The sequence below is a fragment of the Cnephaeus nilssonii genome (genome assembly GCF_951640355.1).
Source record: "Cnephaeus nilssonii genome assembly, chromosome: 6".
NCBI classification, from domain to species: Eukaryota; Metazoa; Chordata; class Mammalia; order Chiroptera; family Vespertilionidae; genus Cnephaeus; species Cnephaeus nilssonii.
Window position 1 is genome coordinate 54,615,478 of NC_137077.1, and position 22,843 is coordinate 54,638,320.

Consider the following 22,843-nt stretch of genomic DNA (forward strand, 5'->3'; position numbering starts at 1 on the left):
GTTTGGAAAGGGCCCCTCCCCGGGGAAGGCTGGGATTGGCCACCAGTGGTCTGGGAAGAGGCTCAGATCCTTCCGCGGGGGGGCCGCGGGGGGTGTTTGTTCTCTTGGGGATTAATGGGGGGTTGTGGGGGAGGGGGGGAGGCGCGCTCCCGCATGCGCACTGCAGCCCCTCCTGTTGGCTCGTCGTTGTCCGCTGGGCGGGGGCCCGGCCCCGCCCCTCTCCCGTCCGGGCAGCGGCGGCGGCGGCGGCGGCTGCGGCGGTGGCGGCGGCAGCGACGGCGGCGGCAGCAGCCTGCGCGGTGCCTTCTGGGAACGGAATCCCCAGGGCTGCCCCTGGCCCCCATGGCGCATGCGCGGGAGGCCGCTCGGTGATCCGCGGCGGCGGCGGCGGCAGCGCTTCCTGCTAGGACCGGCTGGGGCCGTACCGGAGGCTCGGGCTCCACCGACCCTCCTCCCACTCCCTCCCACTCACCCTCTGGGCCGCAACTGCGCAGGGCGGGGCCGGCCGAACCATGGGCCGCGGTGAGTGCAGGGCCCGGCCCCCCCTTTCCGCCCCTCCCCCTCCCCTCCCCTCCAGTCCCTACCCTCTGCCCCCTCCGCGTCCTCTCGGCCCCTTTCCCTGGCCTCATCCTCACTCCCCCGCCCTCACCTGCCCCACCGTTTCCCTCTCTTAACTGCTTGACTTTTGCCTTCTTCACCTCCCTCCCCTCAGTGCTTTGCCCACCCTCCGCCCGCCTTCTCCCCAAGTTCCTTCCTACTTCATGCGCCTTCCCCTCCTCCCCAAGCGAAGGGAAGCAGGCTGGGTGACAGGGCGCCTTGTTATGAGAGGGAAAGTTTTGAAGCCACCAGTGTGAGGTAGGAGCGATGGTGAGGTTGGGGAGATACTTGCAGGTTTGAGGGGCGGCCCTACATATTAGAGAAGAATCCCTGTTGGAGCTAATTTGAAGTCTGTGGATAGGAGGTGCTGAATCCCCTTGCCTTAGGCTTGGAAGGAAATCAGGAGCTTCTCGGGATCCCGGGAGAAGACAGAGCTGTGATTCCAACCTTTCTTAAGACCCAAATGAACCAGATCAGCAATGGTGGGGGCGAGTTCTATTCGTACCACCCGAACAAGCAGTTGGGCAGCAATGGTCTAGTGACCTGTGGGGCAATCTGTACTTTTTATATGATCTTCCTGGGGGCGGGGGGGGGGGGGGGCAGCAGGGGCCAGACTCTCTGGGAAACTTCCTACTGGCCTGGCATTAAGGGAATTTGCCCACACTCCTGGATGAAGTCTTCTGTCTCTGACCGGGCAATAGGACCCTGCTCTTTATATGCCTAGGGATTGAGCTGTGATGCCTTGGTCCCTGGGAGTTGAGGCTTTGACCTAGGGACTGCATATGTAAAAGGTTGATTGTGGACTCAGCCAGCAGATCCGAGAGTTTTATGGGCACTTACTTCATTAAGGATCTTTTCCTTGAGAGTATCTTGAACTGTTGTGCTCTCTTGAGTTGGGCAGATTCCTGACAGTCCCCTCTCTCTCCTGTTTTGCAGGTGTGGGCTAAGCCGGCGGCCCGGCTTTAGACTGGACCCCACAATGTTTGCAGAGATGTTCAGGTAGCCATGGTGGTGGGATGTCAAAGGGTTCCCCCTCATTCTCTCACCCAGCTCTCTAGGGTCTCCCTACAACCTTTATCTTCCTGGAGTTCTCCCTCAGGTACCCAGCCGTTTAATCCTCCTAATGCCCATGGATGTCTGTGTTATCAGGCACGTGGGAGCTGATTACACACAATGAATGGGGGCAATGAGAGCAGTGGAGCAGACAGACCTGGGGGCCCTGTGGCCACATCTGTCCCCATCGGCTGGCAGCGCTGTGTTCGTGAGGGTGCTGTGCTCTATATCAGGTATAGATTCTCAGAGTTCCCTGAATTCTATCCCCAGGCCCTTCAGTTGCCCGATTGCTGTCTCCCACCCTACCTCTCAAAGCTCAGATCTCTGGTACCCTGTTGCGCTCCTGTTCCTCCTTCCTTCCTCAGCCTTTTTGCTGTCTCTTTGAATCTACTCTCCCTCTCCATCTCTTCCCATATTCCTTACCCTCTGCCCTTCCTAGGAAAGTATTTGACTAAGGAACTGTCATTTAGGAGTGTCTCCTAATTCAGTGTCAACTAACCCCATACTCTCCGACCCTTCCTCTCCCAGCCCAAGTGGCACAGAGCTGTCTTCCTTGGAGCAAACCCGGAGCTACCTCCTCAGCGATGGGACCTGCAAGTGCGGTCTGGAGTGTCCACTCAATGTCCCCAAGGTCAGAGAGTACAGGGATAAGCCTAGAGACAATGCAAATCACTGCCCATGGTAGCCTTTGTCACAGATTCCATCCCCTCAGGGTCCCTGTCCATGCCTTCTACCTCACAGGTTTTCAACTTTGACCCTTTGGCCCCGGTGACCCCGGGTGGGGCTGGGGTGGGGCCAGCATCAGAGGAAGACATGACCAAGCTGTGCAACCATCGAAGGAAAGCCGTTGCCATGGCAACCTTATACCGCAGCATGGAGACCACCTGCTCACACTCTTCTCCTGGTGAGTCTTCTCTACTTTATAGAAGAAAACTGAGGACAACTTAAAGGGCCTGGAAGAGGAATGATGGGAAGAGCTTTATGGGAGGGATCAAGAAGGAAGGCGTGGAGAGCGGCTTGGTGAAAGGAGGGCACAGGGAGGTTGGGAATTTTTGAGGCTAACCCGTAATTTCTCATTTATTGCAGGAGAGGGAGCGAGCCCCCAAATGTTCCACACTGTGTCCCCAGGGCCCCCCTCTACCCGCCCTCCCTGTAGAGTCCCTCCTACAACTCCACTTAATGGGGGTCCTGGCTCCCTTCCCCCAGAACCATCCTCAGTTCCACAGGCCTTTCCCCCTCTAGCAGGCCCTGGGGGGCTCTTCCCACCGCCAAGGCTTCCTGACCCAGTCCCCTCTGGAAACAGCAGCAGTCCCTGTTTCCTCCCAAGGGGCAATGCTCCCTCTCCAGCTCCACCTCCTCCACCTGCCATTAGCCTCAATGCCCCCTCATACAACTGGGGAGCACCCCTCCGATCCAGCTTGGTGCCCCCTGACTTGGGCTCTCTTCCAGCTCCTCATGCCTCCTCCTCGCCACCTTCAGATCCTCCTCTCTTCCACTGTAGTGATGCCTTAACACCCCCTCCTTTGCCCCCAAGCAATAATCTCCCTGCTCCCCGTGGTCCCCCTGGTCCTTCCACTCAACCACCAGTGTCTTCAGCCACTATGCACCTGCCCCTGGTCCTGGGACCCCAGGGAGGGGCCCCCATGGTCGAAGGCCCTGGGGCACCCCCCTTCCTTGCTAGCAGCCTACTCTCTGCAGCGGCCAAGGCACAGCGTCCCCCCCACCCCCCTCCCAGCACTTTACAGGGCCAAAGGCCCTGTGGCCCAGCACCCTCAGCTTCCCACTCATCATCACCCCGTCCCACTCAGCGCCGTCCCCGCAGACCCCCAACTGTATTGCGATTGCTGGAAGGGGGAGGCCCTCAAGCCCCTAGACGGAGCCGTCCTCGTGCCCCTGCTCCTGTGCCCCAATCCTTTTCTCTCCCTGAGCCGTCCCAGCCTATTCTCCCTTCTGTGCTGTCCCTTCTGGGACTCCCCACCCCTGGCTCTTCCCACTCTGATGGAAGCTTTAACCTTTTGGGGTCAGATGCACACCTTCCTCCTCCCCCAGCCCTCTCCTCAGGGAGCCCTCCCCAGCCTAGGCACCCCATCCTTTCCCCCCTGCCTGGGACCTCCAGTGGCAGCCTCAGCAGTGTGCCAGGTACGTAACTGAATGAGCGTGGTAGAGCCCTTCCTCCCCTGGGGTGGAGAGAGGCAGCCACGGCATCTAGGGGAGAGTTTAGAACTCTGGGTTGGGGACAGGGAGGTTGGGCTCTTTGGACGCTGGGATAAAGAGTCTCCTTTGAGCTGAATTTTCTCTTTTCCTTTGCAGGTGCCCCTGCCCCACCAGCTGCCTCCAAAGCCCCCCTAATTCCCAGCCCTGTACTTCAAAGCCCATCTGACGGACTGGGGATGGGGGCGAGCACCACCTGCCCTCTGCCCCCCCTGGCTGGTGGGGAGGCTTTCCCTTTCCCCAGCCCTGAGCAGGGCCTGGCACTGAGCGGAGCTGGCTTCCCAGGGATGCTAGGAGCCTTGCCTCTCCCTCTGAGTCTGGGGCAGCCTCCACCTTCTCCATTACTCAGCCACAGTTTATTTGGCATGCTGGCTGGGGGAGGGGGACAACCGCCCCCTGAGTCCCTGCTACCCCCACCAGGGGGACCTGGCCCTCCTCTAGCCCCAGGCGAGCCCGAAGGGCCTTCACTTTTGGTGGCTTCCCTGCTTCCACCACCCCCTTCAGACCTCCTTCCACCCCCTTCTGCACCTCCTAGCAACCTCCTAGCCTCTTTCCTGCCTCTGTTGGCCCTGGGCCCCACAGCTGGGGATGGGGAAGGGTCTGCAGAGGGAGCTGGAGGTCCAAGTGGGGAGACATTTTCAGGTTTAGGAGACCTGCCCCCGCTATTGTTTCCCCCACTTTCAGCCCCCCCTACCCTCATAGCTTTAAATTCTGCGCTGCTGGCTGCCAGCCTGGATCCCCCCTCTGGGACGTCCCCTCAGGTGAGGATAGGGGGTGATTGGGTGGGACAGAACAAGAGGTAGAATCAGAGATGGGAGCTGGGAATCAAAGGCTTTCCGGTTTCTGTTGAGCTCTTCCTCAGGGCCTTTGGGGAAGGCTTAGTGCTTGGCTAAGGGTAGAATAGCTGTACGAACTGGGTCTGTATTTAATAAGCGTGGCCTACTTCATGTGAGGCTTCAGATTGTATGTGAAAGTACTAAAAATGTATGGACTACTTTACACATGTATTATAAGCATTCTTTCTCCTTAGCCCTGTGTCCTGAGTGCCCCCCAACCTGGACCACCTACCTCCAGTGTCACCACGGCAACTACTGACCTGGGAGCCTCCTCTCTGGGCAAGGCCCCCTCCAACTCAGGGAGACCCCCCCAACTCCTTAGCCCTCTGCTGAGTGCCAGCCTGCTGGGTAAGTCTGAGGGCAGACTCTGGTATGAAAGTGAAGAAAAAAAAAGCAATAAAAATTGGGAGGTGCAGGTGGATGAACTGAGGAAGAAAGTCTTTGACCACTGGATAAAGCCTAAGAGAATAGGATTTGTTCAACTTAATTGGTTTGCCTAGGGAGACCCCTGACTTTATAATTCAACAGGTGATCTGTCTTCGCTGACCAGCAGCCCTGGAGCCCTCCCCAGCCTGTTGCAGCCTCCTGGCTCTCTTCTCTCTGGCCAATTGGGGTTGCAGCTCCTCCCTGGGGGGGGAGCTCCTCCACCCCTCTCAGAGGCTTCTAGTCCCTTAGCCTGCCTGCTACAAAGTCTCCAGGTGAGGGTTTAGGGGTATGTTTGTCATGAGTTTTTTCCCAAACTGGAAATAAGCATTCTGAGTTACAAAGCAGACTGACTTGAGATTTTATTTTTTTGCCTGTAGATCCCTCCAGAGCAGCCAGAAGCCCCCTGTCTGCCCCCCGAGAGCCCCACCTCAGCCCTGGAACCAGAGCCTGCTCGGCCTCCCCTCAGTGCCTTAGCCCCACCCCACAGTTCTCCCGACCCCCCAGTCCCTGAGCTGCTCACTGGGAGGGGGTCAGGGAAACGGGGCCGGAGGGGAGGAGGGGGACATAGGGGCATTAATGGTGAGGCCAGGCCAGGCCGGGGTCGAAAGCCTGGCAGCCGGCGGGAACCTGGCCGATTAGCCCTCAAGTGGGGGGCACGTGGAGGCTTCAATGGACAAATGGAACGGTCCCCAAAAAGGACCCACCATTGGCAGCATAATGGGGAACTGGCTGAAGGGGGTGCTGAGCCCAAGGATCCATCCCCTCCTGGGCCCCATTCTGAGGACCTTAAGGTGAGTGCAGTGACGGAGGCCTGGCTGAAGGGCTCTGAGGAACGGCTGTAGCCATGCTGCCTTTTAACTTTCCCTACACACAGTCCATCTTTTCTCAGGTGCCTCCAGGGGTAGTCAGAAAGTCACGTCGAGGCCGGAGGAGAAAATACAAGTGAGTATTGGGCCCACCACAATCTTGGCCTTTCCTCACTTCTTACTGGGTTTGTAGAAATGACTAAGAGAAGTAGCTTGGTTTTCAAAAGGGCAAATATTTGAGTATGAATAAGGATACTATGCCTTTACTGTCCAAATGTAGAAAGTTTCCCACCCAAACTCTGAAATTCACATGGTGCTTGGGGAGGTGTTCCTGATCATCTGTGCCCCTTATTGCAGCCCTACCCGGAACAGCAATATCTCCCGCCAGGATGTTACCTTGGACCCCAGCCCCACAACCCGAGTAAGTGTGTACCAGTGGGTGGGAGGGGATGTATAAGGGATGAGGCAGGAGGAAAAAATGGTTAAAAGGAGTGGGGAGAAAATAAAAGACTTCTTGATACCTAACTGTTAGATCACTTCTTTCGACTTCCCCTCTTGTATAGGCAGCTGTCCCTCTGCCTCCCCGGGCCCGCCCTGGCCGTCCTGCCAAAAACAAGAGGAGGAAACTGGCCCCATAGCAGCCATACCTGGAGCTGGATCTGACCCTGATTGGGGAAAGCTGAGTGCTGAGCCTTGGGAGCCCCTGCCAGCCACCTGCACCTGTGGACAGTGGGTGGGGGCACTACTCCCCACTCAGAGCACAAATGCAAGCCCTTCCCCTACAATCCCATCCTGAGCCATTGCAGGGGGTAGGGAAGCTCTGCCCCTCCCCCCAAAGCCATGTCACTGAAAAGGCCTTGGGCGGGGGGGTAATATGGCCCGCTCCCCACCAGGCTAAGGGGAATACCCCCTCCCCCAGGTCTTTTATTTGTTTAAGTTATTTTTGCACAAATGACTCTTTTATATTTAATTCGACTTCATTGCCTCCCTTCTTGAAGCCAACAGGCTCAGTTTACAAACCTGTGAGCTACTGTTGGCTGCTGTCCTCCTTCCCAGTGAAAGGTACAAAGCAATAAGCATCATGCATCCTCCCCTCACCTCTCCAACACCCCTCTGTCTCTGGCTCAGGTTGCTCAAAGCACAGATCCTCTCTTACCCCCGTCCCCAGGTTTGAAACACATAGCCTCATTTCAAGGTGTAGCCAGCTTCCATCCTCTGGGATAGAAAAAAGGGGTAAGGGGGCAAAGAGAGCCCTCTGGGACTCTCCCCCCATACACACTACACTGCCCCTTCTCCCCTCCCCCCCATCAAAATGCTCAGAGACGTTGTGATGATGCGACTGAGGATTATGCAACGTGGTCCAACCGGAGCGGCCAGCATGACCAGCTGTCCAGGGGCTGCCTCCTGCCTTTTCTTTTGTAAAGACAAGACCCTTGGGAGTTTTAATTCTGTTTTGTACTTGCCCTGTGGGGCCTCCACTGCTTTTCTATGGGAGATACTCTTAATTTAACAGATGAGAATATTTTGAAACTCTGGCTCTGACTCTGTACTCATTTTTTCCTTAGTTCTTTGGTATGAACGGGTTATAATTTAACTCCCTCTCCTGTAGTAGACAGAAAGTAGCTTAGCCTGCCTATTATGCCATGAATGTCTCAGTGCTGCCTCTTCCCCAGGAAACACAGCAGAGGCCACACAGAGTACAACAGCATTTAATGGTCAGAAACAGTTGTACAGGGTTACAATCAGCCACAGAAACTGTGCTGCAGGACAAGACCCAATCCTTCCCACACAGGACAAAGCAGTATTGGACATGAGCTGGCATGTGGCTGGGCCCAAGGCCTGAGGGGAGACCACCATCTAATATCCCCAGCTACCACTCCAGTCATCAGAGGAGGGGTACAAACCCCACATGCAAGAAGAACCATTTGTTCCCAGTGTCAAATGGGATGGGGATGCAAGAGTTATAATTAAGAGGAAACCCTATGTAACCTGTTAACATAGTTCAAAGGGGTAGGTATTATCCCTATTCTCCATCTCCCAAAGGGGCTCACTTTCCCAGTTTCTTCATCCGTTCATCAATGTTGGCAAAATTCCCCTCAACTGTGGACAGGTTTTCACGCATGGTTGTCTGTACCTAGAAAGTGATAGAGATGTTTTATTCTTTGTCAATTCCAGGTGCTTACCTAGATGAGGACCTAAAGAAATTCTCTTAGGACAAAATGAAATGGAAACACAGCTTATGGGCCTCAGAGCAGGGAGGTTATAGCAGCAGTTTTCAAACTATTCTTGGAGTACCAAGGACCTAGGTCAGGGTCTGCCAAGCAGGCAGGATTCTTAAAAGGGCCAAATAAGATTTTGCTGAAATAGGGGTTTACTGATTGAAAGTTAGAAAATTGCTCCAGAGGAAGAACATTATACCAAGTAAATTTTTTCACTTATTTTGATGGTCCTGTGATGCTGGTCTCTCAACTTTAATGCTCCTCCTCCCCCCAGCACTGAAAACGGTGTCTCAACAGAAACCAAGGACTCACTATGTGCTGGACACTGCTAAAAGAATGAAGGAAGAAGGTGAAACTCACTGCTCAGAGTCAGAAATGAATTGGCAAAACCAGGTTGGAGCCTAGCTCCTGACTTGAAAGCCCATATTCCTTCCAATGTACTATGCTCAGGAGTACCTGGATGAGGACCCAGAGAGGGTAAAGCTAAACTGAGACTACAGAGGGAAAGGGTAGGTTTCAGAGGAAAAGCTGATGTTTACTGAACTAACAATTAACCCATGTTATTTAACCTAGTCCACATAACTCTGAAATAGGTATAATTTTCCAGAGGGCAAGACAGAAGTTCATAGGCTAAGTAAGTTTCCACAACCACTGAAAAGCAGTATGAAGATGCAAACCAAGCCCCTGCTACAAACGATGCCATCAAAGGGGCTGAGGCAGAAAACACTGAGATAAAGCTGGAGAATCTGGTCTGTGTGTCTGAAGAAGGGAGGCAACAAACCAATAACGGGACAGACCTGGGTCAAGAGGGTGGTGTTGTCCTTGAGAGAACTAGCGATCATCTGCTGTGTGGTGTCCAAGTGTGTCAGGAGCTGACCAAACTGCATGGCTACAAAAGAAAGGTATGGGGGAGGTTAGAATGAAAGACAAGAGGAAAGGGAATAAAAGTTGCCTATTTTCCAATTCCTCTAGACATGCTTCCCACCTTGCTCATGCAGCTGCTTGATGGTGACAAGTCTCTGAACCAGCTCAGGAAGGGTGGACGCGATGGGGCTCCAGCGCTGTATGGTTTCATATAGCTGGTGCACCTGGAGGGACAGGACAGGGCCCAGAGGAGTTGGCCTACTTGTCAGTGAAGTACACATGGACTTTACTAGAGTGGGGCGAGGTTAACTAGGTGGGGACAGAGCAAAGCACTACCCTTTCTCAGTTGGCACGGGTTTATAAAGACAGCCACCTGAGGATTCACTGCTCATTACCACCAGGATGACTCAGAGAACATAAGCAGGAAAGGGTAGGTAGATGGGGGAAGATGTCTTCCTGACCTTGCTTTGTGTATCTGCGTCCTCTACAGAAGCTTTATGCTTGGCAATCTCATTCACCTTTCCCAGGACACTCTGCAAACACAGATTTTAAGGCTGATAGGTAAGTGCATCCAGGCCTTCCAAAGTCCCAAGCGATCTGTAATCCACTTTGTCCTCCACTTAATACCTGTAGCCGAGCCTCCACTTGGTCCAAAACTGCAAGGTCCAGGGCGCTCACCTTTGCCTGCAACAGCTCTACAGTCTCCTGGGGGAGGGGGTTGGGACAAGTTTCATAAAGGGGAAAAGATCAGACTAGAAAGAGGCCACCCAATATTCTACTGGGAGTAATTAATATATAGATGTAGACCTCAAAATAATTCTCCAACCCGATCCCAATATCCCCTCGTAACCCAAACACTCCAGTTCTTTTTTACACTCACTGTAAGGCAGGCTCCCTGCAGACCTGCAGAAAGGGGATTCTGGTGGGGAAAAGGAGGAAAGAAATCAGTGATTCTACTATCTCCATATGATTACCACTTTCCCCATCCTTCCTGTTCTAGCTGGAAGCCCACTGGCTGATCCTAGAACTGAAGCCCTTTCCTGACTCCTCCCAGGATTCTGTGGAATGCTGTGGACCTCAGGCTGAGGGTATAGAATGTGAGGATAAGACTAAGAATAGGAGAGCACCTGACCTGAGCATCCTGATTACAGCGTACAGTTGCTTCCAGCTCCGTCAGGCGCTTCTCAAGTTCTGCAACCTAGGGGGAGAAAGGAGGTGAGATTTGCCATCACCTCCCTGCTGCTGCAGTGAGAGGTAAGATCCTGCTATTCTCTGCTTGTCTGCTTGCAAGTCCCCTCTGCTCTCCCCTCTACCAAGGGATGCCTTTCCAAGGAACATATATCCCGTCATAATCTTAAAATCTCAACTGAAAGTAGATGGGTGAGGGGAACATGAAGAATGAGACATCAAGAAGATCAGAAGTTGCCCTGACCGGTTTGGCTCAGTGGATAGAGCGTCAGCCTGCGGACTGAAGGGTCCCAGGTTCGATTCCAGTCAAGGGCATGTACCTTGGCTGCGGGCACATCCCCAGTAGGGGGTGTGCAAGAGGCAGCTGATCGATGTTTCTCTCTCATCGATGTTTCTAACTCTCTATCCTCTCCCTTCCTCTCTGTTAAAAATCAATAAAATATATTTAAAAAAAAAAAAAAAGATCAGAAGCGCCCTAGCTGGTTTGACTCAGTGGATATAGAGCGTCGGCCTGCGGACTTAAAGGTTCCAGGTTAGATTCCCGTCAAGGGCACATGCCCAGGGTTGTGGGCTCAATCCCCACTAGGAAGCATATAGGAAGCAGCCAATTGATTCTCATTTCTATCTCTTCCTCTCCCTTCCTCTCTGTAGTAAGAAATATATATATATTTTTAAAAAGATCAGAAGCACCCTCTCCCCAAGAACTGATCCCTTGGAGGAAGGCAGCAAAGTCTCTAGGGCCACATCTCCCCTGCCTCCCCCTTGGGCCCCCAACCAACACTACATACATACTTACTTTGGCAGCTTGAGAGAACTTGTCTTGCTCAGGCCTCGAATGTAGTTCGTAAGTGACAAGGCTGCTATCTGGGGGGGTCCCACTTGTGGTTTTTCCCCCTGAACCAGCCCCTTTGCTGTTCTTTGTTGCCTCCAGCTGTAGTAGTAGGCGCCTAGGTCAGAAGACCAAGTAATAATATCACGACTTGAAGGATGCAGGCCAGCCCAGCCACTCTTTCTCATTCTACCTCAGAGTAGTCAGCATTAAGGAACCGCGCTAGGCCACCTCTTCCCTTAATAGCCCTGTCACTACCTGGCTGAGTCCCTCTACACCCCAATTAGCAATGATTTCTCAACCAAGTAGAGCACCCACTTAGCCAGAGCTCCATCAGGGTCAGTAAGGTTGATCGCTGCATCTGGTCCCAGCAGCTTCTCCAGGTGGGAAGCAACCAGCTGCTGCTTCAGGGCTGCCAGCTGTTTAGCCAACACCACGGGGGTCAGCTTCTCCTCAGTGGCTGACTCCTTCACTGTTGTCTGGTACGAAAAGTAGACAGTTGAAGGGTGGCAAGAGTGAACTAAGAAAAAAAAAAGGGTCAAGACCCAGCTGTGGCTGGAAGTCACCTATAGCACTGAATACAGATTCGTGTATATTCCTAAACTCTGAAAACCTCAGCCCCCTGGATCCAGGAGCATAGGGAATCTTTCTCCTCCTGCTGGGAGCTCCTCCTCTGTTATATAAATCATAGCAGAGAGAGGAGAAGATAGTTTACAGTTACCTTTATTTTCTCAACTTCAGTTGTCAGCTCTTGGACCTCATGCAATAGTCGCTGGTACTTTTGCTGGGGTGTCTCCTTCACTCCCAGACCCTCTCCAAGCTAGAGAGCAAGCACAAAAGGTGATGTTATACCTCCCACTACAGGGAACCTCAAGAATTTATCCAAATCCTGGGCTTGAATTGTAAGGGTATTACATCCAACTCAGGATCTACTACACCCTACTGAACTGAGATACCTGGAGGCCTGGAGACTCTCCAGAGCTAACAGCAGAGGAATAAAGCATCCTCAAATGCATCCTGCTTGATTCCTCTTTCCCCATCCCCTCTGGTTGGGGACCCCCAACCAGATAGAAACTCAGAATCTGATGGTATCCCTTGATCTCCTACTAGAGAGGATCACTGTACCTTTCCCATCCACACACACACAACAAACCATCTCATAGTCTCCGGATTCATATCCTGTCCTCTTGGTTTTTCCAATACGATCTGAGAAATCTGTCAACAAAACAAGATGAAATTGAGGGCCTGATCTAAGCCCAAGGCAGTCATGGTCTCAGGTGACAATGAAGGTTTCCACCAGGGATCTCTATGAGGGACCCTTTCCCAAAGCAAAAGGCACTAAGGCCTGAGGACAGACTTCCCCCCAGCCAATTTACAGCCCAGTCTCACCAAGTCCCTTTGTCCCCACTCTCTTGTCTTTGAACTTGTCATAGGCAGCATTAGGATTGACAATGATGTGCTCTACACTTGTGCTCGTCAGTTCCTCCTGCAGAAATAGGTAGTTCAGGTGCTGGGCAGTCTCATTCACACTCTAGAACTTCCCCACAAAAACCCCCTATATATAAGTAGACTGGCTCCTACTTTCCAAGCTGCTGACCCAGGCTCGACCTAGGAAACGGAAGCTTCCTGGTAAATTGTAGTCTCAGTTGTATAAACATTAACACCCTGATTCAACTGGGAACAGAGGAAGCACAGCCTCTCCCACTCCCCCGCCCCAGCCAACTGGGCCCTCCCAGTTTTTTGGCACATACCATGCATTCAGGGTAAGAAATGAACCTGACCTCCTTTAACCTTTACTTTTTACCAAAAGTAAATGTCCTTGCTGCTGAGGAAGTCCATTTTCAAGCTAACTTCCATTCTTGCTAGAGGAAAAGAGGTGGAATAACAGACAATCAAGCTACCAACTCTAAGGGTGAATATTAGAACTTGAATATGCTGCTGAAGGGAAGACATCAGCTCTCTGATAGAAAAAGAAGGTTGGCTGACAAAGGGCCTGACCGAAAGTTCTGTTTCTAAGCTGCCATGAAGTCAGGGAATTCAGGGGAAGAGAGACAGGCAAGAACTCACTGTATTATTTTTTAAGGGACATCTTAGAAGCAACAAGCAGAAGCAGTATCTGCTTGCCAAGAATACCTATGGGCAAGGGCCATAGACAAGTCCTGAAATGGAGATAATCCAGCATCTATTCCAAGAGAAGCCCCAGCTCTAGCCCCCCCTGACCTCTGCTGGCTCTTAAGCACTGAAGCTACCCCATAAACGGGGGACATGGTAAAGAAAGGGAATGAGGTTTTACTCTAGAAATTGAGGCAGAGAGGCTCCCTCCTTACTGGTTATCTCCTGGCTGTTCAAATTCCAATAACTACACCAAGACTGGGCACTCAGACTGCATGTCTGTCCTTCAATTGTCAGCAGTCTGACAGCACTCACTACATTACTGAAGGTGGGGGGAGAAGACTCAGGAGTCCTTTTTTGGGGGGATGCTACCTCCACCTTCTACAGAAGGAAGACAAAGTAAGTCTTCTTTTCTTTAACTGGAATAATGGTTCTCAATCCTGGCTGCACAACAGAATCACTTAGAAAATATTAGGCCCTGGCCTAGAGCATCATCCTGATACACCAAGGTTGAAGGATTGATTCAAGGGTGAGGGTTTGATCCCTGGTCAGGGCATATACAAGAAACAACCAATGACTGCATAAATAAGTAGAACAATCATCTTCCTCTCTCAAACCAATTTTTTAAAACATTAGAAAGAAAAAGAGGCCTTGGCTCACCTCTGTATCTTCTGATTTATTGTTCTGGGGTAGGGCCAGTGCAGTAGGTCAGTTTAAAAGCTACTTAGGCTAATATTTCTAATATGCAGCCAGGACCCAGAATCTCTGCCTGTGGGTATTGAGGGGTTGGGGGATGATGGTGATAAAGAGACACAGATGGAGAAAAAGCAGCAGACAAAAGCTCCATCCTTCATCTCCGGTCTGCTATTAAAGAAGGAATCAGTGTGAGTGGAAGCTTTAAAAATAAGGGAAGAGAGGGGGTAAGGAGAAATTATCAACTTTGATATTTCCCTCTTCTTCAGGAAAGTGCTGGGCAGAGGGACAAGAGCTAAAGATTAAGGGAAAACAAAAGGGTTCAATGTCCCATATGCAAGGGCCTAGGGGAAAAAGACAACTGAGTCCTAAATTATTATCTCTTTAATCTTCTCTGAAATGTTATGGCCCAAGCACCCACCAGCCAAATAACTGTGTGGTCTCTAGCCTCTATAAGTAAAGTGTCTGAGAAGGACTCATGCTCAGGAAAGACAACGATATTCTCTTAAAGTTGACACTCAGTAATATGCCACTCCTCTTTGTGAGTGCCCTAATCAAGGCCCATGAAGTAGAAACCCATTAAAAAAAAATCCTCTTAAAAAGAGGAATGGGAGATATAGTCTACAGACCAAAGAAAGAAATTATAGCTCCATTTTGTTAAACCCTTATTATGGGACAGGCACTGTGCAGAGAACCTACTTTCTTATTTACTTTCCTAAAAATAGGGAAGGGGTGGAGTAAGAAAGGTAAATACACAGAACTGTGAGTTTCAGAGGTTCTGGACAGTAAGAGGGATGGACAATGCTTTCACCTCACTATTCCTGATACAGAAGCATGTCCTGGGTCAGGAGGGCTGCCTGACACTGGCACCCCTGAGGAGCCCTCTGAGGGTGTGGCCCTGGAGACAGGTGGGCAGAACACTTCAGTCCTCCAGTGGCACCTACTCCACAGTGTCTCAGAGATCTGGGGGCATGAGTTGGGGGCAGTGTCATTACAGTGACTTGTGAGGTGGGAAAAGGTTGTCAGCTGGGGTGGGGCTGAATAGATGAAAGATTTGGTAGAGACAAAAGGACAGAAAAACAACTGCCCATCACAGCACACCCCACTAAAAAGCAGATGAAAGGTCAGGCTTCTTACCAGCTCCTTGTGGTTTCCCCAGAGGTGAGAAAATCAAGAGTTAAAAGGAAAAGGAGTGGGGAAATGGGGGTGAGGGAGGGGGGAAAAAAAAAAAGACAAAATTGTTATTAGCAAATTGTCACATGCACTACATGACAGTCTTCAAACACACTGCACCACAGGGCCCAGGGAAGCCTAGCAAAATTTGGGGGCCAAGAAATTTCAGCTCGGGTTGTCACATACCCCCAGAAGAAAGAAGAGCTTGGGTCCCTTTCCTCTCTGGTGATGAGGATGTCATGAAGCTTTGCCAGTAACAGCAGCAATTCAGGATCATCTGAGAACTAGTAGTTAGATGTTGCAAGCTAGTGGCATGGAATAGGGAAGTGGGGGAAAGAAGGCTGAGGTGGAGGGGAAGCTGTAGAAATGGCAATGTGAAGCAGAGGCTATGGCAGTGATGGGCAACCTTTTGAGCTTGGTGTGTCAAACTTCGCCAAAATACTGAGCATAACTCGGGTAGTGTGTCACTTTGAGGAAAAAACTAACTCCAAGACTCTAGTCGCAAAAGTTTCATCCTCAGGAGCAGCAAATGTTTCATCCTCGGCATGCGGCCGCGTGTCATCAGAAATGGCTACGCGTGTCATAGGTTCGCCATCACTGGGCTATGGAGATTCTGAGGACCTGCACTGATTGAGGGTCCCTAATTCTCAAGGGAGGGGTTCATGGCTTAAGTTTTCTGTCCCCTGGTTTCTCTAGTGTAGAAGAATCAGGCATTTGGATGACTGAATCAGTCACAATGAGAGTGCTCATGTGGGTCGTCTGGTATAATTTTAGGTTTAGCAGAATAAAATATGTCAGGTACAGATGGTGAGTTTAGGGAAATACGAATCACCTAAATGAAGCCCCATTCTCTTTCTCTGCTGCTAAACGACACAGGGCGGATCCTGGTCCCTCGTGTAGTCCGTTTTGATTACTTCTTGAGTGATGGGTAGCTCACCCTGCAGCTTGGAGGGATCCAGAGCAATTCTGCCATGATGTGCTAGCACAAAGAGTGCAGAGGACACCAAGATTCACAGCTACCAGCCCATGTGCAGAACAGGTTTCTTCTATTCACAAGATTCACAGGGGTTGGAGGGTAGACAAAGGGGAAAGGTGGGAGTATTTAAAAGAGGCCTTATTTTAGTCCAGGCCACATAGATAAGAATCTCATTTCCAGGCAAGACTGGTAAAGAACTACCAGGAAGGGGAATCTAGCTGTACACCCTGCCTCTCCAGGAGCTCTACTGACGGGTAGATAGAAGTGCGGAGGGTCAAATGCTTCTGCTCCAGAGATTTCAGCTAAATATACCTGAACCTCAACCTCTCCAGACTGCCTGTCTGATGCCAGGGTCCACCCTAGCAAAGACTCCTCTCTGAGCTCAGGGTAGGATGAACCTGGGTCCTGTGGTCTAGGCTGGGATGTCTCTACAGAGTGGGTGTATGCACTCACATTTGCACGCATGCAAAACGAGGGGAGGCACACACACTACACATTTCTCTTACTTGCCCCACCAAGCTAAAATCAGTTTGGGAGAAACTCAAGGAGAAAAAGAGGACAATGGGCCATAAGTCAAGTTCAAATCATGAAGAACAATCAGAATGGGGGAGGACAGAAAAATCAAAGCAAAGGAAAATGGCATATTAGTTTGCAAACAATATATGCCACTTCCAGATCTGTCCTATGAGGAATGATGAGATTTTAAGCATAATTCCTGTAACCTGGAATAGTACAGTCACCATGGAAACCTACTACACTCAGCCACCTTGATTGGAAAATTCTAAGTGCCCTAATACCAGGTACTAGCTTATCTGGTACATGATTCCCAATCCCTCTCACTAATGAACTCCCAGACTCCCCAGAGCTGTTTGGCTAAATGGCTGTGCCTAGAGGCAAAACCTGAGGTTCTAGATCAGATAGGGGGAGAGGCCATTGCTGCTCTCTGAGCCTGTTCAGGCTCTATGCCAACTCTGCAGCCAGAGGGACTTTGGAACCATGAAGACAAGGAGCATGGATAGTACTGTAGAATAGAACTGTCCAGGATGGACCAACATAGTGCTGAGCAACCATCCATTTCTAAAGGAGGGGTACAGAAACAGAAAGACTCATGAAAGCACAAATAATCCAAGTTGTTACCTTAAAATTAGCATATAATGCCATTTTTCCTATCCAATTTACCTTTCTCTAAGGGCTCAGCACAGAATATTAAAATGAGTTTTCCAGGCATAATCCACAGACAGCTAAGAAGTGAGGGCTGTGCTGTTCCCCTTGTTCTTCATCCCTGTTTGGAATAGCTTAGTCATTCCTTTTCTCTTAACTCCATTTCAGTCTGAGAAAGGCAACCCCCTTCTACCTCTAGCTCCTAAATGCCTTATGTGCCAAAGCATTCCTAGCCTCCATGTTTCTATCCCATCCTCCATTGGACAGTTTTATTCTGCAGACCTCCCAAGAGGAAGAGACAATGATTCATGGATCATCATTGTGCTTCTAATCCTTGATTTTTGATCTTTAAACATAAGGCCAGCAGGCCCCTTAGTGACCAGCGAGGGACTCATTAGAATTTAAATTAGCTATAACAATAGCACAGTGACAGAGCATTGCATGCGATATGGCAGATGAAAAAAACATGCAGAGAAGAAGCATCGAATGGTCTTACTTGTGCAAACTAGTGTCCAGGCAAGGTGGTGAGGAGGGAGGATGGGGGAAGCATCAGGAAAAACTCAGGTAAGTTCAAGTGCGCCAACAGTCAATGAACACAATCAAGCATACTCTATGATACCCCAAACTCTAAGGAAGAGAACCTACTATTTGTCATTTCAGGCTGGTGCAGTGTCCAGCAGTACCTACCCTTTGGAAAACTGAAGCCTCTGCCAGGGCCCCCCCGAACTTTGGCAGGTCACTTTCCCCCCTTTCACATGGCATTGAGAATAGCTATGGCATAAAGGGAGAAACCAAATCCTACTTCCAGTAAGGTTTTCTAATTTTACTCCCCTTGGCTGGCTGGCTGGCTGGCATGGCTCAGTGGTTGAGCGTCAACTTATGAACACAGGAGGTCATAGTCTGATTCCTGGTTGGGCACATGCCTGGGTTGCGGGCTTGATCCCCAGTGGAGGGCATACAGGAGGCAGCTGATTGATGAGTCTCTCTTGTCATTCATGTTTTTCTCTCTCTCTCTCTCTCTCCCTCCCTCTTCCTTCCTCTCTGAAATCAATAAAAATATATTCAAAAAAATAAATTTACTCTCCTTGTTCCAGCAGTTCAAAAGTCATGAGCAGAATGCCTCACAAACCCAAGGCAGGCTATGGGCCCAGGAGAGATAGAATTCCAGATGGGAATTAGCTTTCTAGACAAGACATTTTAAGAAAAGTTTCCAAACAAGCCCATCATCCCAATAAACCCAAGAGTGTCTGAAATGCAGAGAGAAGATCCTCCCAGATTGAGGAAGATGGGGCTAGCCTGTAGTTTTCTGGCACATTCATTTGAGAATACTTTACTTCCTACTAAAATCATTTTTAAAGGGATAGTAGGAAATTCAGAATCATCTTTACCAAAATTAAAACCCATGGCCTGGCCGGCATGGCTCAGTGGTTGAGCATCGACCTAGGAGCCAGGAGGTCACAGCTTCGGTTCCCTGTTAGGCCATATGCCTGGGTTGTGGGCTCTATCCCCAGTGGAGGGTGTGCAGGAGGCAGCTGATCAATGATGCTCTGTCATCATTGATATTTCTATGTCTCTCTTCCTCTCCCTTCCTCTCTAAAATCAATAAAAATATATTTAAAAAACAAACAACAACATCAAAAAAAACCTTCTACGACTGTCCTAGAATTGTAAAACTTTTATGTTTAAGTTAAACCAGCAATTACAATCTTGAAATATTACAGGACATTATTTCCTTAGGCAGCCCCATTTCTTCTACAGTGGAGCAAACAGAGGAAGGAGGTTAAAAGACAGGGAGGATCAACCCTCTCTGACTATTCCTTTTTATTGATTTCAAAGAGGAAGGGAGAGGAAGAACATCGATGATGAGAGAGAATCATTGATAGGCTGCCTCCTGCACGCCCCCTATTGGAGATTGAGCCCAAAACTTGGGCAAGTGCTCTTGACTGAAATCGAAACCGAACCCTTCAGTCCACAGGCCAAAACTCCATTCACTGAGCCAAACCAGCTAGGGCTGATTATTCCTTCCAATAAAAATCTGGAGATGCCCAAAAGGTTCCATTTGAAACTGGTCATATTGGTTGTCTCCAGGGAAGGGAACTGAATGGTGCAGACAGTGGTGAGAAGAGAAACTTTTGTTCTATGTGCCTATATAATCTATTTTAAAAACCAATAAAATTAAAGTTGAAGGTTACCGAAAACCTCATGGTTCAGTCACAATAATGGTAATATGCACTGTCACCTGTGCTAGGTCTTAGGAGGGTAGATGAGGAGGTAGGCCACTGGTGAGAATCCAAGTCTCATGGACATGAGGTTTCTGGATTATCTAAGTACCACACACTGCTCCTCAAGTTGCACATTTACGTCAGTATTAAGAGCAGTGGCAGAACCGTTACTCAGCTGACTTACCGAAAGCTGCCCTCCTAAGGCCCACAGGGAAATGCAGGAGCCAAAGACATTAGCTGACATCAGGAAACATCTCAGTAGCCACCCCTAGGCTCCTATAGTAAAGGTCTCCCCACCCTTCTCACTCCTCCCTAGTGAGAGTTATTTAGCTGGGGCTTAAATGATGGAATATTCACCATCCAGATCCTATACACTTCTATACCGCATCCTAAGCAATGTGCCACAAGAAAAGAATACTTATGGTACCCTCTCTCCCCATTAGATGTTACTAAAATATACTGTTCAGGCTCAGCAGGGAGAAACAGCCAATCAGGGCTCCACATTCAGGTTCTTCCATGCCTGGAATGGGTGTCATCTTCTTTTTATTAAGAGATATCCCATTACCTTCAAAAGGAAAATTACAATGTGTTTTTTGGTTTGGAAAGGGGGCTACCTGTTTGTATCAAAGTCAGTGACAAAGGGACAAAGTTCCATTCATTATCTCACCATGAAGGGTTGATGTTTTACAGGTAGAGGTCTAGGCCAGAGTTGAGCAGTATCTGAACTGTGGCAGTAGAGTGAAGCCCTCAGCATACACATTCCAGCCCTGTGAGGTCAGAGACAGCTTCCTAATAGTATACCTCTTGGACTGACAGGTGCATATGTAGGTGCCTAAGCAATGACATCTACATTATCTCCAGATACTCAGTCTTGGGGGACAGACTAACATGCCAGCAAGTACAGAAGCCACAATAACACTGAGAGAGGGGACAGGGAAGGTGTTCCCCACAAAGCAGGAACCACTTCCACATAGGGGAAATCAAATAAGGAATAAGTGAGTACGCCAAGCCATACATTGTAAGCCAGCAACCAGCATTCTCCAGAACTAACAGCCCCACAGACATAGCCACAGGACTTACAGAAACGCACATTGAGCCTGTTCCCGCTGACTCTTGGTCACAACTTTATTGAGATCTCACACCATCCACATGACCCTAGCCCAGCTCTCTTTGGAAATAATAGAAACTAAAACACATCCTGTAAGACACGGTAACAAATCTCTGTTCCCCTTTGCACTTACATACAGAATTTTTCACTATGTTGATTTCTATTCACTCAATTTTGTTTTTTCTTCTGTTTCCTATATGTATCCTAACTTCCCCCATTAGTCTGAGTGACTCTTGAGAGCAAGTGCATTTCTTCCTTGCATTGCACCAAAAATAAAAATAAACACCTAATGAACAAATTCAATAAACAATGCTAAGTGGTTCCCCTCATTAAAATGTGTCCACAGCTAATTCCTTCCTCCTGAGTTCTTCTTGGATTTGAAAGAGCTACAGGGCCTCACCTCTACTGATGAAAAAAATTTATGTTCTTCCTCAAATTTGTTTTGCTCTGACCAGGTCCCTTATCTTTCTTCAGTCTCCAAATAATTTTCTTACTCTTTGCCCAACAGATACTGGACAGTCATATAAAAGGGTATTCCTCTCTACTTCAAAGTCTAGCTCTTGGTAGGATACTAACAAACACATATTGAGTGAAATATTTTATGAACTAGAAAGCCTAGACCTAACCTTAAGCAGTTTATAAAAGCTCAAGCTTCATGATTCATTACCATGGAATAGCATGCAGGGGGCTTAGGAGTCACTAGCCCCAAACCTAAATGTTTTGAGATATTTCAATTTTATTTCAAAGGCCAAGGATCAGATCTTGTTAGGTGGAATTCCACTGATCTGACTCTCCTTCCTGGTATTGCTCACTGGTGGCGGCAAGCCCGCCAAGGCCTTGCAACCAGCACACCACCCAGGCTGGGTTGGCATACCCGCTTATTGCGGTGGCTCCCCAGAAAAGAGAAAGGGCCTGCCTGGGGGAGAGGTCAGAGTCCAGAGGAGTCCTGAGGCAGCACATAGTCTTACCGCATCAAACTCTGCTTGGTCATCCTCAGGTAGGTCGCTGGTTTCATAAACATCTGGCTCGTTCCTGGCCTGCGGGTAGAAGCAGTGACCACCTGACTTCATCACACAGCATCCACCAACACCCCTGACCCTATTCCATTTGAACAAGTTAACAGAGAAGGCAGGCTGTGATACCAGAATCCTGTCCCTTCTCTTCCACCTGCCCAGTTAACGGCAGTTCCCATGTCTTAGACTTAGAGGGATTGGGGTGACAGTGGAGACAAGTGGGACTTGATGGTAAATGGTAAGTGTAAGTGATGACCAAGACGTTACCCTGAATCTGAAAGGGCATGGGTCCTTGGCAATCGTTATGTCATCAGCAGGAAAAGGGCTGTCCTCGATTTAGGTCCTGTACACCACTACGCTGGCACAAGGGTTGAGAGTGACTCAGGACCTTAGGTCCTGTAACCCAGCCCCCAACCCGAGAATGCAGCCAGGGCAGCACAAAAGAGGGTACATGCCCGCACGTGCGGGGGACAGAGTTCTCCATCCAGCACAAGGGTTCTGCACGGTCACCTGGTCCTTGGCAGGATGAAGACCATCACTAAGTGGCCTGATATGTGTGTCTGGGGTGGGGCTGGGAGGCTCATGGGAAGATTTGGGGAGACACGGGTGGTGCTGACACGGGTGGTAGAAACACTCGGGCCAAGTGGTAAGGGCCCGGAGACGATTTCTGGGCCGAGAAACCGGCGGCTGCCGGAAGAGGGACCTGGTAGGCCGACCTAGGCCTGGCCCAGTCGGATCAGAGGAGGCCGGAAGGTGCTGCGGCTCGTCCGGCGCGAGCGGCGGGAGCCGTGGGGGTGGTGCAGGGGCTGCAGACGGGAGGGTCACAGGTTGGTGCCTGCTGGGGGTCCTTAGGAGGTCGGGGGCGCGGTTCTAGGGAGCCGAGGCCGGCCCTGTACTCACAATGCCGGGAAGGTCGGCGTATTTAGGGTCCGCCATGGCGGCGGCGAGGCGGGTTTGGGGGACCGGGGCCTCGGCGAAACCGGGGCCGGAGTTCGGGTGGGGGAGAGGCTGGGTCCGGGTCCCGGGCTAAGGCGGCGGCAGAGGGAGTGGCGGAGGAGGCGGAGGAGTAGGAAGTCTCGCGACAGCTGTAGCACAGGAGGATAAAGCAAAAGTCGCGAGAACAGCCCGCTACCACACCCCTGTAGAGGCCGGGGTTGGCGAGAACAAGGCCAGGGAATGAGGTAATGCGAGGACGCTGACTGGGATTATGGGATATGTAGTCTTGGCCCACTGGGGCTTTGGCGGACGATGACAGTAACGCGCTTTTTATTTCATCCAACCTATTTTCTTTAGTTTTTACATCAAACCTGTGAAAGAGTTTTTCTAATTCCCGTTTTTCAGATAAATAAGTTTGGA

General features: G+C 50.3%; 2 protein-coding genes across 4 annotated transcripts; one reads left to right on the forward strand and one right to left on the reverse strand.

Moving 5' to 3' along the window:
* Positions 1–236: 236 nt before the first annotated feature.
* Positions 237–6,709, forward strand: MBD6 (methyl-CpG binding domain protein 6). Of its 3 annotated transcripts, none has more exons than XM_079773734.1 (13): positions 237–522; positions 1,534–1,596; positions 1,747–1,883; positions 2,179–2,281; positions 2,392–2,554; positions 2,737–3,789; positions 3,961–4,622; positions 4,892–5,045; positions 5,226–5,395; positions 5,501–5,914; positions 5,998–6,065; positions 6,287–6,350; positions 6,493–6,709. In XM_079773734.1, the coding sequence occupies exons 3-13, from the start codon at positions 1,771–1,773 to the stop codon at positions 6,565–6,567; spliced, it is 3,039 nt and encodes a 1,012-aa protein (XP_079629860.1). In that variant the 5' UTR covers positions 237–522; positions 1,534–1,596; positions 1,747–1,770; the 3' UTR covers positions 6,568–6,709. The 3 variants fall into 3 exon arrangements, with proteins under 3 accessions (XP_079629860.1, XP_079629862.1, XP_079629861.1); XM_079773736.1 differs by having other exon boundaries at positions 6,013–6,065; XM_079773735.1 differs by lacking the exon at positions 237–522 and adding an exon at positions 596–855.
* Positions 6,710–7,622: 913 nt separating this feature from the next.
* Positions 7,623–22,568, reverse strand: DCTN2 (dynactin subunit 2). Its single transcript, XM_079773737.1, has 14 exons — positions 22,388–22,568; positions 21,443–21,511; positions 12,419–12,515; positions 12,183–12,244; positions 11,751–11,849; positions 11,348–11,508; positions 10,997–11,147; positions 10,145–10,210; positions 9,893–9,931; positions 9,640–9,717; positions 9,474–9,545; positions 9,134–9,236; positions 8,946–9,037; positions 7,623–8,063 (listed from the first exon to the last, which is right to left on the reverse strand). Exons 1-14 carry the CDS (start codon positions 22,421–22,423, stop codon positions 7,977–7,979), a joined length of 1,212 nt encoding a protein of 403 aa, XP_079629863.1. The 5' UTR covers positions 22,424–22,568; the 3' UTR covers positions 7,623–7,976.
* Between the last annotated feature and the right edge of the window lie 275 nt (positions 22,569–22,843).

Coding starts and splice junctions, on each gene's coding strand:
- MBD6 (XM_079773734.1), top strand. CDS start 1,771: ATGAATGGGGGCAATGAGAGCAGTGGAGCAGACAGACCTGGGGGCCCT. Junction 5,915..5,997: donor CCCATTCTGAGGACCTTAAG/GTGAGTGCAGTG, acceptor CCCTACACACAG/TCCATCTTTTCTCAGGTGCC. Junction 6,351..6,492: donor ACCCCAGCCCCACAACCCGA/GTAAGTGTGTAC, acceptor CCTCTTGTATAG/GCAGCTGTCCCTCTGCCTCC.
- DCTN2 (XM_079773737.1), bottom strand. CDS start 22,423: ATGGCGGACCCTAAATACGCCGACCTTCCCGGCATT. Junction 11,509..11,750: donor CTGAAGTTGAGAAAATAAAG/GTAACTGTAAAC, acceptor TTTTCGTACCAG/ACAACAGTGAAGGAGTCAGC. Junction 9,932..10,144: donor GCTGTAATCAGGATGCTCAG/GTCAGGTGCTCT, acceptor TTTCCCCACCAG/AATCCCCTTTCTGCAGGTCT.